At 42.5% G+C, this 15509-nt stretch overlaps 1 protein-coding gene across 1 annotated transcript in view; it reads left to right on the top strand.

Annotated features, from left to right (window-relative positions):
* cux2b (cut-like homeobox 2b) overlaps positions 1-15509 on the top strand; it is a 186704-nt gene that overhangs the window by 161723 nt on the left and 9472 nt on the right. Inside the window, exons 9-17 of the mRNA XM_062998879.1 lie at positions 850-898; positions 4352-4447; positions 4740-4940; positions 6870-6928; positions 7024-7072; positions 7400-7499; positions 8549-9193; positions 12369-12470; positions 14635-15392. Coding sequence (XP_062854949.1) covers positions 850-898; positions 4352-4447; positions 4740-4940; positions 6870-6928; positions 7024-7072; positions 7400-7499; positions 8549-9193; positions 12369-12470; positions 14635-15392 — 2059 coding nt within the window. The remainder of the gene's footprint in view (positions 1-849; positions 899-4351; positions 4448-4739; positions 4941-6869; positions 6929-7023; positions 7073-7399; positions 7500-8548; positions 9194-12368; positions 12471-14634; positions 15393-15509) is intronic.

A 15509-nucleotide genomic window follows, 5' to 3' on the forward strand; every position in this document is an offset into this window, starting at 1 on the left:
TGCTGTGAGGTGACAGTGCTACCCACAGAGCCACCGTGCTGCCCATGTCTGGCCCTGAAATGCTTGTTAATTACTAAGTTTTAATAACCGATCATGCTGTTAACATGTCAAAACATGGACAGCAGCTAAACAGGCTGGAAGTGACTCAGTAAGGTCCTGGTAGGTTGTCACAGGTATTTGAAGCCCTGGTGACTGCAGTGCATCCCACAGCTGCTGGAGGAGGTGTGGGAGAGGATCCATAGAGCGAACGCGACCATCGAGCTGGTCCCACAGATGCTCAGTTGGGTTCAAGTCTGGGGAATTAGGGGGCCAGGGTAGTACTCGGAAGTCTTGGTCATGCTCTTCCAACCAATGTCGGACATTTCTAGTCATGTGAAAGGTTACACTGTCTTGCTGGAAGATCCCATCCGCCCCAGGGAAGACAATTTTACCCATGACAGCAATGAGGGATATATGCGCAGACAGCCCATCGCACACCTTATATACCCACCATATATATCTTATATGTCTTTGAAAAGTGGGAAGTGGTCATAATAATGTGACTCTACTGTGTAGAAAGCAATTAGAGACATGACATTTAGAAATAGGTTCATCAATTGATGATGTGTGGAGGGAAAATTTATTTGTATTACTGGATGTGTGTCTGTAGATGAACATACAACGTGGGTAATTTATACTATATTTAAATTAATATTACTCCTACTTCATGGTGGCTGAAACGTGATTACATTAAAGTGCACTCCTCGAAATTTCTCTTTTTAACTTTTTGGTGCATGTGGTTCCTCAATACTGTCCATCGTGCCATTGTTATTATTGTTATTTGATGTGTGGTGTGTGTTGTTGTTTCAGAGCGGAGGAAGTGGGTGCGCTCAGGATGAACCTGGAGAAAGCAAACCAGGTGAGTGCAGAGCTTTTGTTTCAACATTAATTCAGACGATCCTGCATTTGTAAAGATAATCACCTTTTGTAATCAAGCCTCGGGCTTAATTAGACGCCCCTGCGGCCCCTCTTCCTCTTACCACCCACCCTCCACCCTCCACTTTCTCGGGGCTCCGTGATTAGCCGTCTGCAGGCAGCGCAGGGCCGCCAGACGGCACATCGCGACGGATGCTGAGACGCGAGGCGTGATCCGGCTGTTAGTTCGCTCGTTTTGTTGATTGCTTCCTTCTTTTCCTTTCTTTCGGCGGTGATTTTCCTTTTTCTCGCCAGCGACTCTTAGATAAAAGTTTGTGAAATGAGTCATTAATTAGCGGGGTGAGAGCGACGGTGAGAGCGGCGCTGAGAGCGGCGGTGAGAGCGACCGAGCAGGTAAACAGTTTGAGAAAGGGAGTGACTGAGAGTGAGGGGAAGCGATGGAGACGGGATGTGTTTTGGTTTAGCCTAACCTAATTGTATTCGGGCGGCACTGTAGCTCGGTGGGTAGCACTGTCGCCTCACAGTGAGAAGGTCCTGGGTTTGATTCCCAAATTGAGTGGTCAGGGTCCTTCTATGTGGAGCAGAGATGTTCACAAGTCACAAAATACGAGTCTGAGTCAAGTCACGAGTCTTTAGGCTAGAGTCTGAGTCAAGTCACAAGTCTTTAGGCTAGAGTCCGACTCAAGTCACAAGTCAAAACATTTTCAATATATGTTTTGTGTATATTATATTGACTCGTGACTTGAATCGGACTCTAGTCTAAAGACTCGAGGCTTGATTCAGACTCTAGCCTAAAGTCTCGTGACTTGACTCAGACTCTAGCCTAAAGACTCATGACTTGACTCTGACTCTAGTAATTTAGCCTAAATTACTAGGACTTTAGCCTAAAGACTCGTGACTTGACTCGGACTCTAGCCTAAAGACTCGTGACTTGACTCGGACTTTAGCCTAAAGACTCGTGACTTGACTCGGACTTTAGCCTAAAGACTCGTGACTTGATTCAGACTCTAGCCTAAAGACTCGTGCCTTGACTCGGACTCTAGCCTAAAGACTCGTGACTTGACTCTGACTCTAGCCTAAAGACTTGTGACTTGACTTGGACTCTAGCCTAAAGACTCGTGACTTGACTCTGACTCTAGCGTAAAAACTCGTGACGTGACTTGGACTCTAGCCTAAAGACTCGTGACTTGACTTGGACTCTAGCCTAAAGACTCGTGACTTGACTCGGACTTTAGCCTAAAGACTCGTGACTTGATTCAGACTCTAGCCTAAAGACTCGTGACTTGACTCGGACTTTAGCCTAAAGACTCGTGACTTGATTCAGACTCTAGCCTAAAGACTCGTGCCTTGACTCGGACTCTAGCCTAAAGACTCGTGACTTGACTCTGACTCTAGCCTAAAGACTTGTGACTTGACTCTGACTCTAGCCTAAAGACTCGTGACTTGACTCTGACTCTAGCGTAAAAACTCGTGACGTGACTTGGACTCTAGCCTAAAGACTCGTGACTTGACTTGGACTCTAGCCTAAAGACTCGTGACTTGACTCGGACTCTAGCCTGAAGACTCGTGACTTGACTCGGACTCTAGCCTAAAGACTCGTGACTTGACTCGGACTCTAGCCTAAAGTCTCGTGACTTGACTCAGACTCTAGCCTAAAGACTCATGACTTGACTCGGACTCTAGTAATTTAAATAAAACACAGCAAAAAAATCATAACCACTGCTTACCTTAGTTTCTGTTCTTCCAGATGCTACTAAATTTATAACCGTGTATCCCATTAGGAATAGAATCCGTTATTTTGTAGATGTGCTTATAATTTAAAACCTCCAAACTTTTCCCGGTTGTGAAGTAAAACACGAACTCGTTAGAAAGCCGATCAAGCGTTTCATTAACACATCATCTGTGTGACGCAAACTATATAAATACAAATAACAGCATTTCTTACAAAAAATTTAAATCAGAAGGTCTAATTGGTTCAGAAAGCGCTCTTTCAAACATTAGTGCCAATTCTGTAGGAGCGTTCCATTCACCCCAGTTGTTCCTGTGAAGTGCACTACGTAGGGTATATATATATATTTCTTACATTTACTTTGACTTTTATTTGATGTCAGACAGGATGAACCTGAGATATTTCATGTTTTATCTTCTCAACTTCATTTCATTTACTAATAAACATCCATTCCTGCATTTCAGGCCTGCAACACATTACAAAAACAGTTGGGGCAGTAAAGCATTTACCACTCTGTAATGTTGTCGTTCCTTTTCACCATTTAAAAGATGTTTTTGCACCGAGGAGACCAAGTGATTTAGTGTTTCAGCTCTTATTTTGTCTCGTTCTTCCTCCAAACACGTCTTAAGATGTTTAACAGTACGGGGTCGCTGTTGTCGCATTTTTCCTTTCAGAATTCTCTATTGGGGACAGGTCAGGACTGCAGGCAGGCCAGTCCAGTACCCGTACCCTCTTCTTCCGCAGCCATGTCTTTGTAATGTGTGCAGCATGTGGTTTTGCATTGTCTTGTTGAAAACTGCTGGACGTCCCTGGAAAAGACGACGTGTTGAAGGCAGCATATGTTTATACATATATCTCAATGTACTTTTCTGCATTAATTGAGTGTAAATGACCTTTACCAAGGGCACTGACACAGTCCCATTCCATGACAGACCCTGGCTTTTGGACTGTTCCTGAGTCTGGATGGTCCTTTTCGTCTTTTTCCAAAAAAGACCTGGAATTCATGCTGATTCATCTGACCACAATACACGTTTCCACTGTGTGATGGTCCATCCTAGATGCCTTAGAGCCCAGAGAAGTCGACGCCGTTTCTGGACATGGTTAACATAAGTAAAGTTTTAAGTGGCATTTGTGCAGTAACTCTGTATTGTAGAGCTTGACAAAGGTTTGATAAACTAATCACTCACCCATGTGGTTATATCAGCTATTGTTGAGTGGCGGTTCTTGATGCAGTGCTGTCTGAGGGATTGAAGATCACGGGCGTTCAGGTTAAGCTTGTGCTCTTGGCCTTTACGAATCACATCAATATTTAGTTTTTTCACCTCATTACTAGGCCTAAATTGCCCCCGTCCCAACTTTTTTGGAATGTGTTGCAGGCCTGAAATGCAGGAATGGATGTTTATTACCAAACGAAATAAAGTTGAGCAGATAAAACATGAAATATCTCAGGTTCATCCTGTCTGACATCACATAAAAGTCAAAGTAAATGTAAGGAACACTGCATCTTTATATGATTTGTATTTTCCATACTGTCCCAACTTTTTCTGAATTGTGGTTGTATTTTAATTGTTATTTTATGTTCCTGGATGTATAAACATGAGTAATCCGCAACTTCTGCCATTCAAAAAGTTTTCTAAGTACTTCACTGCGTTCTACACAAGTACCCTCGAGAGCTCTCGTAAAGCAGGACTGTGTGTTTGATGGCAGAGAGCAGAGCTGGCACAGAGGGAGGTGGAACAGCTACGGGAACAGCTCGCCAGCACCCACGGCGGCTCTAAAGGAGGCGACGAGGGCTCGAGCGAGGTACGACCCATCATTCCCTTCTCAGCTTTTAAGATTAAAGACGGCAAACTCGGTTCAACACAGAGTCGTCCTGAGGCTCTGGAGCCTCACTCACGTACTGAAGAAAGAGTCGCTTGTCCGTACACTCGACGGCACGAGTTAAAGCCCCTGCGCCTCCCTCTCCTCCTCATTAGTGACTCTTTGAAGTAATATGATTATAGGAAAGTGGAAACGACGGAGGCGGATATTTTGAAGTTGAAAAAGGGGATTTTCACTGCTTCTCTTTCTTTCGCTTTGCCGCGGCCCGTCTCAGGGGAGAGAAGGGAGGGACGAGAAGGACGAGTGCTCGCCGTCCCGACTGGAAACGCTGCTCTTCTCCAAAGACAGAGAAATCCTCAGACTGCTGGAGAACGTCCAGAGGTTGCAGTTCACTCTACAGGAGGTGCAGGACTCATCGGCCAGCCAGATTGCAGAGCTGGAACATCAGCTGGCCTATAAGTCAGAGGCTGTAGAGGTAAGTGAGCAGGACAAATGATTTAACACTGAAACTGGACATTGTGTACAAGAGCTTTCCACCTTAGACCTGAAACACTTCCTCTGGGTTCTACTCTGTGATCTGGTGTGGCCTGATGCTTAACAGTCGGTCGTGGATGTTTTCACTTCTAATTAGCAGCACCTACAGCTGACTGCGTAAAACCTTCTGTACCGAATTGAGTGTTTTGATACTACCTATTTTCCTGTGTTTTTTCTTTATTTTTATTTTTTATATACGCTTAATTTACACACAATGCCACCTGACCATGAGCTTGCTGGACATCCTATTTCAAAAACAAATGGTATTAAAATACAGTGACATCTATGTGATCTTTACAACTATAACAGCCATGCTTGTGTGAAGGCTTCTCACAATACTTTGAAGTATGTCTGTGGGAATTTGTGCCCATTTAGTCAAAAGAGCATTTGTAATGCTGGGCACTGATGTTGGTCAGTAAATCTTTAATTGACATTCCAGTTCATTCCAGGGCTGATCAATGGTCTGAGGTCTGGACTCTGGAGTTTCTTTAAATTGAGCTTTTCTTCATGTCTTTGTAGAGCTTGCTTTGTGCACAGGGGTACAGTCATTATGGAACAAGACAGGGCCTTCCCCAAACTGTTGCTGCAAATTTGGAAACACAATTCAGACTCAGCTTTATTGTCATTCAACCACGTACATGATAAGAACGAAATACAGTTACCCAGGCCTCGATGTGTGTGACATGAATGAAATAAGAATAAGAATTCCTTTATATTACTGATTTTTTACACCTGTTAGAGATTGTTGTGGCTGAAACACATGAATTCAATAAATAGAAGTGGTGTTCCAATACTTTTGTCTATATAGTTTATGAACAAGAAATTCTAAATTTATAATCATTAACAAAATATGTTCAAAAACAAAACTGATTGGAGAAAAGTGTTGAGGAATTGCACTGTATTTAAATCTATATATGTAACAACTACATGGGCGGCACGATGACTAAGTGGGTTGCACTGTCGCCTCACAGCAAGAAGGTCCTGGGTTCGATCCCCAGGTGGAGCGGTCCGGGTCCTTTCTGTGTGGAGTTTGCATGTTCTCCCCGTGTCTGCGTGGGTTTACTCTGGGTGCTCCGGTTTCCTCCCACAGTCCAAAAACATGCAGCCAGGCTAATTGAAAACACTGAATCGTCCTATAGGTACTGAGCCGCTAAGATGCACAAACCAGTGCATCGTAGTGCCGGTCCCAAGCCCGGATAAATAAGGAGGGTTGTGTCAGGAAGGGCATCCGGCGTAAAAACTGTGCCAAATCAATAATGCAGATCACGATCCGCCGGCGACCCCTAACGAGAGCAGCCGAGGAAATAGAGAAATAGATGTAACAACTACATAAAAAACAAGTTCTAGATGTTAATGTAAAATAAAAAAAAATATGTAATTTCAAATTAAATAACCTGGTTTCCTTAAAAAAGACGTTTTATGCAACATTTTACAATTATGATGAAGGTCAGGAGGCTTCCTAAAGTCTTAGTCAAAATACAAAAAGCTTCAAAGCCACCGAATGGTTTAATAGTTTTTACGTTTGTCTGAAAAATAATGAGGTTAAGGACTGATGAGGAATGTATAAATAAGCTAAGTCACCTGATAAGAGTTGCAGGACAACCTTAAAACAGCAAGAACAACAGTTCCACATCCTCATGAATTATTTTTTAACTTGCTATAAATGTTTTATTGACATTTTATACAGTAAAATTACTTTTCTCTGGTTACTTTACAACCTAGATTTATGACCTAGCAGGAGCTGAGGTGAATTCAAAAGCTGGTAAAACTAGTTTTCAGTAGTAAAACAGACAGCTGCTACATGCTAATCTGCTTGCTGGTATAAAATCAGTTCTGATGTAGTTGTGTTGTGTTTGTGTGTTTTCTGCAGAGGTTGGAGGCTAAACTACAGTCCCAGCTGGACTATGAGGAGGTCAAAACTGAACTCAGGTAAATGAAATGTCCCGATTAAGAAAGGTTTATGGTTTATTATTGACTGTACATGCACTGGGTAGGACAGTCCTGACGTCCCTCTTTCCCTACAGCATTCTGAAAACTATGAAACTACCGTCTGCTAACGGAAGCTCGTCCAAGGTGAGAGATTTGTTACAGATTTTTGAGTCTTCATTGCAGTATAAAAAAGTATGAATCTTTCAGTAAAGAAACTTGGCCATGATGTGAGTAACTGTCATCATCCATTATCCATAATGGAAATGTATCTAGTATCTAGTAAGGTTGCCAGTTCAAGCCCAACCACCACCTTGTTTCCGCTGTTGGACCCCTGAGCAAGGCCCTTAACACTCAATTGCTTGAATTGTATTTAGTCATAACTGTAATTTGCTTTAAATGAATGCCAGAAATGTAAGTGCATGTGTGCGTGTGTGTGTGTGTGTGTGTGTGTGTGTGTGTGTGCATACACAGGAATCTGCCAAAGCTGCCGGAGCTTTGTTGCTGGACAAAGAGACTTTTCTACCTTCCCACAGATTTCTGATAGACAAAAGCAGAGTCCTACAGACTAAAGGTGAGAAGAATCCTTTTACTACATTACCCATAATGCCATTGATCTACCCACACAATCGTTTGCTGACCACACACCCTAATTCATCTCAGCCGTGTGTAGTAGGCACCAAGGGTGTTCAGGTGTTTCAGCAGGTAGAGTTCGTATCTTTGTGTTTGAGTTGAGTTTGGCATGTTCTTTACACGCCCTCATGTGTTTTCTCTGAATACATTCTAGTATATGGTTTCCTGTCACATCTGTTCTTCAATTTCAACGTTATAGCATACACGCCAGCATCCGTCCTCCCGTGGCATGACAACAAACCGCTAGTGTTCATTTTTAATGAAATAACAACAAGGACAGGCCGCTCAGGTGGCACAGCGGTAAAACACACACTAGTACACTAGAGCTGGGATCTCGAATACATCGTATCGAGTCTCGGCGCTGCCTGCCGACTGGGCTGTGCGGCCACATGAACAACGGTTGGCCTGTTGTTCAGATAGGGGTGGGATATTAAAAAGCTGGATAGGGACTCTCTCATAACTGATGCAATTGCGACCTCTGCTGGCTGATTGATGGTGCCTGCACAGAGATGGGAAAAGAGTGCGTTGATCAGGGGGTGTCTCTCTGTACACAGTGCTGATCTGCATTGCACTCGTCAAAGTGTAGGTGACAAAATGCATACGGCTGCTGCCCACGTGTCGGAGGGAGCGTGGGTTAGCTTTGTTCTCCTCAATCAGAGCAAGGATCTGCATTGGTGGAGCGGAAGCATGACGTAGTCAGGCAATTGGACTCGCTAAAAGGGAGAAAAAGGGAGAAAATGCATGAACAAAATATTTAAAAAATATAATAGGACACACTGTGTCACTGATGTGATGCATAAATGTGACTGAATATGTGAGGGAGGTTCCTAAATTACAGCTTATTGAGGAGCTTTGCATTTAAAATACAGCATCAGACAACAAACAATATTTAAACACAAATAATTTAATAGAAACTTTTTTTCCTATAACATACTTAAAGAAACATAAACGTTTATGTTGTCCCCTAATGGCTCTTCAATTATCCTCAAGATGAAGACCAATCAGACGGCCCCACTAAGGACCTCGGTCGACCTATGAGCTCGTACTCTTCCCCTCCAGGAGCTTTACTAAGAGACGGCCGGTCATCCTCCAGTCCAGGAGCAGCACATCCTGACGGTACCTCCGTGACCCACGACCTTCCACGATCTTTCTCAGCATCACCGTTCTCCAGTGAGAAACACGGCGCAGGGCAGCTCTTACACAAGCAGCTTCTCTCTCCTCACTTCAAGAAGGAAAATTCCTCCCTCATGACCTTCCCTACTGCGCTGTTCGCTGCCAAAGCTGCCCTCATGTCGGTCACTCCCGGCTCCTCGGGTCCTGCTGCCGTGGAGTCGAACTTAGCCAGTGACCAGTCGGAGAGCGGGAGCTCGGGAGTCGGGGATGACGACCAGCTGGACACGTCGGAGATAGCCTATCAGGTTAAAGAGCAGCTGCTCAAGCATAACATCGGTCAGCGGGTGTTCGGACACTACGTGCTGGGGCTCTCGCAGGGCTCCGTTAGTGAAATACTGGCCCGGCCTAAACCGTGGAGGAAACTGACCGTTAAAGGCAAAGAGCCCTTCAATAAGATGAAGCAGTTCCTGTCTGATGAACAGAACATCCTGGCCCTGCGCACCATCCAGGTTCGCCAGAGAGGTGAGTGTGTGTACTTTAAAGCTTTGCACATTAATCTCTGGTCAGCTGCTTATTTACTTATCTAAGGTGCACAAACTACGGGAGACGCTGCTGCTGCAGTATTCATAGTACCGCAGAATTTATTATGTTTGATTTTTGATTTTATGTCATTTTTTTTGGCTCACAAACCACACAAGGGTCGTGATCCAGGGTTTGAAAAGCCCTGATGTAGTGTACCTGCTTTCTTCAGCTTTTTATGATTAAATGTCATCTTCATGGAAGACCCTGCTGCCACTATCCCTCCACATTTGAGGTGTCCGCTTCATTTATAGACAGTGTGTTCCATATCACCACTATGTGCATCCACATGATACACATTTTTCTTACGGAGGTACTATATCAAATTAGTAGCAGATATGGGGTCTGTCTCAAACTTAGTGAGCTGCTTCACTGCCCACTGCATACATCAGTGGTGGACAAACTACAGCCCACGGGCCACATACGGCCCGTTATGCTGTTTAATTTGGCCCGTTAAGCATTTACAAATTTGTCCTAAAGCAAAACCCTGCGTTTCACTTGGTTCCACAAGACGGCGCACTCCAAACACTACCGACCTTGCTAAAGTCGGGTTTATCGTTTCTGCACACAGATATTCATTCTTTGACTGATAATTTATATTAGTTCATCTCCGCATCTGCTACTGGCCCGGCCCGCCTGTCAAATTTTAAAATAAATATTTGAAAATAAATGACACTTGTATACATTTATAAAATTAAAAATGAATAAGAATTACTCACATTTAAAAATAACTCCGCCCTCTACTCCACTTACGTCCACCAAATTTAACATTTTTGTGAGAAAAGTTGTGCCACTTAATGCTTTCTCGTTATTCAGTCAGAATATCGGTCAGAATAAGGCATTGCAGTAGGCAGCATTTTAGGGCATCTAAGAATTGGGACAGGACCGTGTAGGATAAAGTAAAGTGCTGTTTATGTAGAGAGCACACAATGTTTTGAGACAGACCCATGAAATTAAGTTTAATCTGTGTAACCCAGTTAAATTGTCCTAAATTAAACTAAATAAAAGTAATCTGATTTATTAATAGTGCTGTATACACAGTGATATTGGGATGTGTTTACAATCCCAGTATCGTGGTGTATATTGTCCAGTCCACATGTACCAGGTCCACACCCACCTACAACCCCTGGCAAAAATTATGGAATCACCACTCTTGGAAGATGTTCTGTCAATTGTTTAATTTTGTAGAAAAAAAAAAAATCACAGACATGCCACAAAACTATCATTTTTCAAAATGTCAACCTTCTGGCATTAAGAAACAATAAAAAAAAGAAACAAATATAATAGTTGTGGTCAGTCACAATTGCTTTTTTTAGATCAAGTAGAGGAAAAAAATATGGAATCACTCAAATCTGAGGAAAAAATTATGGAATCACTCTGTAATTTGCAGTTTAAAAACAAAACATCTGCAGCAGATTAGATTTGCTAATTATTCTTCAGTTTAAAAAGAGTGCTCACACCTCGGAGAGCTGTTGCACAAAGCAGATTGTCATGAATCATGGTTCCAACACAAGATATGTCAGTTGAAACAAATGAGAGGATTATAAAACTCCTTCAAGAAGATAAATCATTGTGGAATGTCGCAAAAGATGTTGGTTGTTCCCAGTAAGCTGTGTTTAAAATCTGGACCAAGTACAAACAAAATGGGAAGGTTGTAAAAGGGAAGCATACTGGTAGACCAAGTAAGACATCAAAGCATCAAGATAGAAAACTTAAAGCAATATGTCTTGAAAACAGAAAATGCACAACAAAACAAATGAGAAACAAGTGGCCGGAAAGTGGAGTCAATGTCTGTGACTGAACTGTAAGAAATCACCTAAAAGAAATGGGATTTACATACAGAAAAGCCAAACAAAAGCCATCATTAACACCTAAAAAGAAAAGAACAAGGTTAAAGTAGGCTAAAGAAAAGCAATCGTGGACTGTGGGTGACTGGATAAAAGTGATCTTCAGTGATGAATCGCGAATCTGCATTGGGCAAGGTGATGATGCTGGAACTTTTGTTTGGTGTCTGTCCAATGAAATTTATGAAGATAACTGCCTAAAGAAAACATGTTAATTTCCACAGTTGTTGATGATATGGGCCTGCATGTCGGGTAAAGGCACAGGGGAGATGGTCTTCAATAAATGCCAAAGTCCACATTGAAATTTTGGACGCTTTTCTTATTCCATCAGTTGAAAGGATGTTTGGTGATGATGACTTCATTTTTCAAGATGATAATGCATCTTGCCATAGGGCAAAGGACGTGAAAACTTTCCTTCAAGAAAACATATAATGTCATTGGCATGGCCTGCAAATAGTCCGGATCTCAATCCATTTGAAAATCTCTGGTGGAAATTGAAGAAAATGGTCAATGACAAGGTTCCAACCTGCAAAGCTGATCTGGCAACAGCAAGTGACAGTTGAAGGCAGATTGATGAAGAATACTGTTTGTCATTAGTTAACTCCATGCCTCAGAGAGTTTAAACCATTATAAAAGCCAGAGGTGGTGCAACAAAGTAATAATGGTGCAGTGTTTTCTAATGATTCCATAATTTTTTCCTCAGATTTGAGTGATTCCATATTTTTTTCCTCTACTTGATCTAAAAAAAAGCAATTGTGACTGACCACAACTATTATATTTGTTTCTTTTTTTATTGTTTCTTAATGCCAGAGGGTTGACAGTTTGAGAAATGATAGTTTTGTGGCATGTCTGTGATTTATTTTTTTTCTACAAAATTAAACAATTGAAAGAACATCTTCCAAGAGTGGTGATTCCATAATTTTTGCCAGGGGTTGTATAACCCTTGGTACGTCAATACCGTGTTCTCTGTTCTGCTCTCTTCCTGTGGAAGCTCCAGTAGATTATCTACAAACTTTAAACTATCAATGTCATGCTTCAATCTCCTCTGTATTTGTTGTGGTACTTTCAAGTCTGTTTACTTCGTGGGCTTTCTTAGCTTTGAAACGAGAGCTTTGACATGATACTGCCATGTCACTTGATGCCATGTTCTCAAAGCCTGCCATTGATCTAGCAGTCAAGTGAAAAGCTTTGGAAGTGCTCTCTGATCAACCATCCCACTCACCTCCTTTCTCCTGATCTTTCTTTCTCTCCCTTTATTTCCTGCTCTGTGGCAGGGAGTATCACTCCTCGCATCCGAACTCCAGAAACTGGGTCAGATGACGCCATTAAGAACATTCTGGAACAGGCGAAGAAAGAGATCCAGTCTCAGCGAGGAGGTACGGCGTTGCTTACCACACCAATTCAGTCCTGTAGCCCTGTTCTCTACACTTAAATCTTTGTCCAAAGGAGTTTATTGTAGGATAATGGTGTAACTAAACCTTACATACATTAACTTAGATCAATAATTTAATGGTTCTGTAATATTGTTCATCGTTCTGGCTTGGCCTCCAAATAATGGCCTTGAATAATAATTACAGCTGATGACTTCTTTGTGCCCATATAAACAGGGTTTATAGTCTATAATTACAAAACAAAAATGTTCCAATCATTCACACAAATAAAATAAATTTTAAAATCAAATCTACGAGGGGTCTTCAAAAAGTTTCCACACTTTTATATTTTGGTTGGAAGCGGTGAGGATGGGAGGAGGAGTAATCGATTATATCTGAGAGACTGAGAGACGCTTATAGTTCGGATTTAGCTCCATCTGATTTCCACCTTTTTGGACACTCAAAGAAGCTTTAAGGGGAAGAAGATTTTCATGTGATGATGTGAAAGCAGCGGTGCATCGGTGGCTACGATGGCATTTGCTGATGGCATTAAAAAGTTGGTACGATGCTGAAAAAATGCATCAGAAGGTGACTGTAGAAAAGTGATGAATTTGTTTTTGAAATTGAGTAAAAAAAGTGTGGAAACTTTTTGAAGAACCCTCATATAAGTACTAAAATGTAACTCTTTTATCTTTACTTTGTACATAGACATCATTAAAGAAACACAGGTGTAATATAACCTTAATGGAGCTTTTTTCAGTTTGGCTGCTTCTGTATATAGGGGTTGTCACAGCATACCTAATCTACATACCTGATTTGGTACAGTTTTTACTCCGAATGCTCTTCCTTAAGCAACCCCCCCTATTTATATCTGGGCTTGGGGCTGGCATTGAGAGAGCACTGACAAGCCACCCTCCCCATTTTTACCTGGACAATAGTTAATTATGTCAATGCAGAGGCCCAAACAGCCGATAGCACCCCTAAGATTCGAACCCTGAAGCCAGTTTTACCTTAATGGAGCTTAATATTTCATGATGTACTTTTTCATGTACAATCTTTACTTACTAAAGGACACAGTGACTTTATTTAGCTTAAATAATTAGTATTGAGTTAGTCAATAATTTATAACACAATACCATTAATGTAAATGAAATATTTTATATTTTATTCACTTTGTCTATTTGAAATTTATGAGTTTTGTGTTGTTTCAGATTCATCAATCTTACAGCTATTAAAATTGATTTGAAGGCGGGCTGTATTAGCCACTTTTTTGCAATTAGAAAAAATGAATTCATGTTGATTAAAGAATGGTATACGAGTATTGATGAAGGTGACACCACACAGGGGCCATTTGCCAGGGTTCTTTCTGTGTGGAGTTTGCATGTTCTCCCTGTGGTGCTTACTCACTTTCTTAACTGCTTATCCAATTAGGGTCACAGGGGGGTGCTGGAGCCTATCCCAGCTTTTCAATGGGCGCAAGGCACACAGTAACACCCTGGACGGGGCGCCAGTCCATCACAGGGCAGACACACATACACACACACACACACCCATTCACCTATAGGGCAATTCAGTGTCTCCAATTGACCTGGCTGCATGTTTTTGTACTGTGAGGGAGGAAACCGGAGCTCCCGGAGGAAACCCATGCAGACACGGGGAGAACATGCAAACTCTGCACAGAAAGGACCCGGACCGCTACGCCTGGGGTTCGAATCCAGGACCTTCTTGCTGTGAGGCGATAGTGCTACCCACAGAGCCACTGTGCCGCCCTAGTTACTAAAAATCACTGTTAATGTATGTGTGTGTGTGTGTGTGTTTGCCCTGTGATAGACTGGGGTCCGATCAATTGGCCTTTTGCATAGTGAATTGGACCCATTGTGACCAATAGACAATGAATGAATGAATGAATGAATAAAAAAAACCTTGTTTTAATATTTATATTAAGTTAATATAAGATAATATACATTTTATACTAGTTATAATTTATTATTTTAATTGCGTAGTGATTATTATGACATGACAAAGAAGATAAGTGGCTACATTCTTTTGATCCTGTGTATATTACTGTTACTACTGAATATTAATGATACAGGAGAAAGAGTCATTTGGTGAACATTTCAATTCTATTATAATGTGTTTGTGTGTGTGTGTGTGTGTGTGTGTTGTATAGGTGATGGTAAGTCCTCTCTGGGCACTTCCTCAGGGCGTAGCAGCAGTGGTGTAGGCAGTAATTCAGATGATACCATTAAAAGCATCCTTCAGCAGGCACGGTGGGAGATGCAAGCGCAGCAGCAAGCCCTGCTTGAGCTGGAGTCCAGCAGCCACAGCCTCTGTTCTCAGGAGCCACCCAAGAGCATGCCTGGCCCTGTACCCACATACATTAAACAGGAAGAGGGCAGCCCCATGCCCACATGCCCACCCAGCTTTATTGGCAGCCCTCAGACTCCCCTTAGCGTTCTCTCTCCTGCTGCTTTTGTCCAAAACATCATCCGTAAAGTCAAGACAGAGATCGGTGAAGCCGGGACCTACTTCGACCAGCACTGGTCTCGTCCGTTCACCTCCGTCTCGCCTTCACTCTCCTCTTCCTCCTCCTCTGTGCCCTCGACCGTGCCCCGGCCGTGGAACGCCGAATGCTTGCCGAGCACAGAGGAGCCACCGTGCAACGAGGAGGACGAGCCTCCACCGAGCCGGCCCGTGAAAGTGGAGCCGGAGGTGTGTATGAGTGGGGAGCAGGGAGCATGTGGAGGAGCGAGGATGCCCTTCTATCCTTCATACATCTCCCGGGCTCTTAAACCAACTGTGCCACCACTCACGCCTGAGCAGTACGAGATGTACATGTACAGAGAAGTGGACACACTCGAGCTCACACGGCAGGTCAAAGAAAAACTGGCCAAAAATGGCATCTGTCAGCGGATCTTCGGAGAAAAGGTGGGTCTCCTAACGAAGATGTGTCAGCATAGTTTGTACAGTGGATATGTCCAAAATGTACAAGTTAATTAATAGAAATGAAAGCAGTAATAAAATAATTAATAGATATAGAACATA

The sequence above is a fragment of the Trichomycterus rosablanca genome, chromosome 7 (genome assembly GCF_030014385.1).
Source record: "Trichomycterus rosablanca isolate fTriRos1 chromosome 7, fTriRos1.hap1, whole genome shotgun sequence".
NCBI lineage: Eukaryota > Metazoa > Chordata > Actinopteri > Siluriformes > Trichomycteridae > Trichomycterus > Trichomycterus rosablanca.